We start from the raw sequence: 4188 nt of genomic DNA, 5'->3' as shown, positions 1-4188 counted from the left end.
TCTTTAAATTGCCCCCAAATCTTGAGCCATGTCTTCTGGTGGGTTTAGTTCCACAAGGAGTGAGGGGATAGGTAGGGGAGGATCTGTGATATGGTTAGAACAGGAGCACGTGCTTGGCTGGGTGGGGGCTAACTGTGGATAGAATCTGTGTTGTGCCCCAACTAGTGCTAACATACAAAGAAAGAAATCCTGATATCCCAGGGGGCTAAAGTATCATCATCACAGAGACCTCTCTGAGCACAAATCAGCTCTACACCGCTATATCCCACAGCACAGGTAGCAAATCTCATGCTAGCATTTCTACTTTTCCTATGTGTGGTCAGTCTCCATGATGCAAGGGCCTTATGTCTGCAGGCTTGGGCAGCTATTGGTGCTGCCATTAACAAGAAGCAGATTCATCCTACTTGTGGTTGAAATAGGAAAAACTGGTCTTTTCACCTAAGCAAGCATTAACCAACATTAATCATGTAAGAACTGGAAACAGATGTGGGTGGAACAATAAAAAAAAAAAGGCAATACATGCTCTACTGCTATGCTGCAGTTTTCAACAGTAGCAGTGGCAGTATGACATATTCCCATCTAACACCTTCCCCTCTCTCTCCCCCCCCAATTTGAGCACTGCTCTAAAAGAAGCAAACAGATGTAAGGTTTTCTCCACATCTAGGTCACTTGATCCCTCCCCAATCACCTGGCCATGCAAAATGAGGTCATTTCTACACAACTCCATATCGACAACATTGTTTGTTTGTTTTTTAAGTGCAACTTGAACTATTTGTATTATTTCTACGTTAAACGAATTACCTGTTCTTGTAACAGCTTTTTTTTATTTTCAAAGCAATGTAAGCCTTTAGTATTATCATTAATTTGCTAAGGCAGGAAATAATAAATCACTAAAAAGCACAATTTCACAATTGGAAAGATTATATTTTGCATAAACTATAACAGATTAAGTAATTTATTCAGGAAAGCAGTGTGTACTTGAGTTTCCTAAGACTGACGTTTTCAACCTACTGGTCTCTGCCATCCACCCTGGGAGATGTGATAGCTTTCTTGTGAGTTCACCTAATGCCTGAATTTTCCTTTTAAAATGTATGCATATATATAAAATTGTGATCAGTTGCAGAAAGTGCTAAGCATATCACCCAAGTTCAGTGGTTCCCAATGCTGTGTACAAATTATATATTGGATGTGAAATGGGAGCCTGACTGCAGAATTCCAGATGACAATGGATCTGTGAGTTTAAATTGTGAGAAACCCATTCCAGTACAGAAGGCCTAGCTGCAACATATCTTCAATTAATTAAGATCAAGAGAGGTCTAAATCCAGAGCCTCAAAGGTTATTTACCTGATTTCAGTGATTTCAAATGAAGATGGGCACCTAAATATCTTTGAGGGTGTGGGAACTACTGGTTAGAGTACAGGATGGGGAGTCAGGAGACCAGGGTTCTAGTTCTGAGTCTAGTACTTGCTCATTGTGTGGTATTGGGCAAGTTCACTGCATAATTTCAATTTCCCCATCTATAAAATGGGGATAAAAACATGTCAATTTTTGTATGAAAAGTGCTGTATCAATGAAAAATCTGTCAATCATTACATAGGTGAAGATAAGAAACAAGTTCAATATTTTTAGACTGAATTTAGTAGTATGCAACAAGTTGGAGGTTTTCTGTTTCTTACAAAATGTTTCCCAAGGGATCAAATGTATCAATGTTCTGGTTGATTTTTCTGGTCCAAAAACACACAAACAACCACCCCCACCCCCACCCCTCCACTCACCCAACCTGCTTTTAGAGTCTCTTCCTTAATAAAAAGCACAAGAAAAAGAAAAGTTGAAAATAAAATTTAGGACAAACAATTGGGTGATTCAAAGGCATTATCCTGCCTCTGAATTAGGAGATTGTAGTGGATAGGGAAATCTGGTGATATAAAGACTTTCCAGTCCCAGTCCCCCTCCCCCACTATCCTGCAGTGTTTAGTCGTGATACAAAAGAAGAAACAAAGGGCATTACTCTTATTTACCTAATAATCTCTATGATGTATTCCCCGCGGGATGCCACCTGGGATTGCGGTACCACTGAGACCCCCGGCCCACTAGTCTGGGCTTCCTTTACACTGTACTGCTGGGACCAGCGTACACTTTCACCAGCACACATACAGGTAGGGACACACCCAACTGCAGTTACATGCGGATGCGGTGATCAGCTCTGCATGGGAGGGCTCCAGCTAAGGAACTTCCCAGCTACTCAGGCAACCCTCCTTCCCCACACCAGAGTGTAAACCCAAAGTTATACTGTCTTGAGCTGCACAGGGAACTGTACAGCATCAGCTCATGAAATTCACCCTCTCTCTCAATGTGGAGAGAAATATACAACAGCTTTCTGTCCCAAGTTATGACTCCCATACACTGGTTTTAGACAAAAGCAAAAACAAGTTTATTACTACAAAAGACAGATTTTAAGTGATTATAAGTGATAGCAAACAGATCAAAGCAGATTACCTAGCAAATAAACAAAACATGCAAACTAAGCTTAATTTACTACATAGATAGGATATGAATAGCAAATCCTCACCCTAAGTGATGATACAAGCAGGCTGCAGATTCTTAAGGGGCAAACTGCACTTGTTTACAGCTTAGAATCCCCAGATGTTCCATTCACAGGCTAAAAATCCCTTTAGCCTGGGTCCAGCACTTCCCCCAGTTCAGTCTTTGTTTCTCAGATGTTTCCAGGAGTCTCTTTGGGTGTGGAGTCAGTGAAGAACCACATTGCTGTCACTCCCCTGCCGTACATAGCTTTTGCATAGGGCGGGAACCCTTTGTTTCAAAGCTTGGTTCCCACGCCATTCAGTGGAAAAAACCTGATATCCCAAGATGGAGACCAGTACCAGGTGACCTGGTCACATGTCCCTGTAGTGTCACAACCTGAATGGGCCCTTCCCAGCCAGCCATCTAGACCAGGGGTGGGCAAACTACGGCCTGCAGTCCGCTTCTGGCCCATCAGACGTATGTATCTGGCCCTTGAGCTCCTGCCGGGGACCGGGGTCGGGGGCTTGCGCCGCTCTGCCTGCCCAGCGTTCCCGCTGGGGAGTGGGGTTGGAGGCTTGCCCACCCCAGACTGAGATCCTTTTGCTTAGTGGTCATACACAAAGGTGTAAACACATTTGTAATACAGATATATAGTCAATATTCCTAACTTCAGATACAAAAATGATACATGCATTCAAATAGGATAATCATATTCAGTAAATCATAACCTTTCCAATGACATCTCATATGACATATCTTGCATAAAATGCATTATGATTATATCATAATCGTATCATAATAACACCACGAAGAATATGGGTTCCAGAGTCACACTCCCCTCTACCTTTAACACATTATACTTAAGAGCCCTGTGGCGCTAGAAAACTTGTCTCTTTCACCAACAGAAGTTGGTCCAGTAAAGGATGTTACATCCCTCCCACCTTGTCTCCACACACATACAGGTACTCAGCTCATATAAGGCATGTCACTTAGCTGACACAGCTCGTTGCAGAAAGGAAATCTTTCCTCCTTCAGTTCTAATTTTTGAATACAGCTGGATCCTGCTTGACTGTTATGCCCAGGACTCACCGTGGAGGGTGCAGAGGCTGGGGCTGTCTCGCTCGCTGCACTTAGCCAGGGCTGGGGAAGAGCAGGGCGCTGCGCCTCACCCCGCTCGTACAGCGCTAGTCTTGCTCTGCACAAGGGGCCCTGCGGGGCTGGGGGAGCAGGAGACGCTCGCTGCCCTCCGGCTGTGACAAGCCCCTTCCCTGCTGCTGAGGCTGCAGCTCCCCACCCTGCCCCCCGCGATGGCTCCCTCCTGGTCCCCCTGCGCAGGAGACAATGCAGCAGCACACCCCCCCTCCCCCCCGCGCGCACTGCTAGGCCCCGCCCCGACATTACATCATCCGCTTGAGAAGGGCTGCGGGGAGCGGGATTGTGACTGGAGGGGGCGGGGCTCCGTGGCGCGAGGGGCGGGGCCAGCAGCCCCCTCTATAAAAGGAGGAGCTGGGGGGCCGCGCGGCTCAGAGCTTATTGCTGCAAGTGCCAGAACGAGCCAGGGAGCAGCAACCAGCCGGAGGCAGAGGGTGTTTGTCGCCGTGTGACTCGGGCGCCATGCGTGAGATCGTGCACATCCAGGCTGGCCAGTGCGGGAACCAGATCGG

General features: G+C 46.1%; 1 protein-coding gene across 1 annotated transcript in view; it reads left to right on the top strand.

Moving 5' to 3' along the window:
* Nucleotides 1-4041: 4041 nt before the first annotated feature.
* The window catches only part of LOC112107507 (tubulin beta chain), a 1465-nt gene continuing 1318 nt past the window's right edge, over nucleotides 4042-4188 (top strand). The window contains 1 exon segment of the mRNA XM_029913188.1: nucleotides 4042-4188. This exon segment is cut by the window's right edge and continues 1318 nt beyond it. Within this exon segment, the coding sequence (XP_029769048.1) occupies nucleotides 4139-4188 (50 nt within the window). The 5' untranslated portion in view covers nucleotides 4042-4138.

This window comes from Terrapene carolina, unplaced genomic scaffold (assembly GCF_002925995.2).
Source record: "Terrapene carolina triunguis isolate 2854851 unplaced genomic scaffold, T_m_triunguis-2.0 Scaffold55, whole genome shotgun sequence".
Lineage (NCBI taxonomy): Eukaryota > Metazoa > Chordata > Testudines > Emydidae > Terrapene > Terrapene triunguis.
This window is presented reverse-complemented; position numbering and strand designations above follow the sequence as displayed.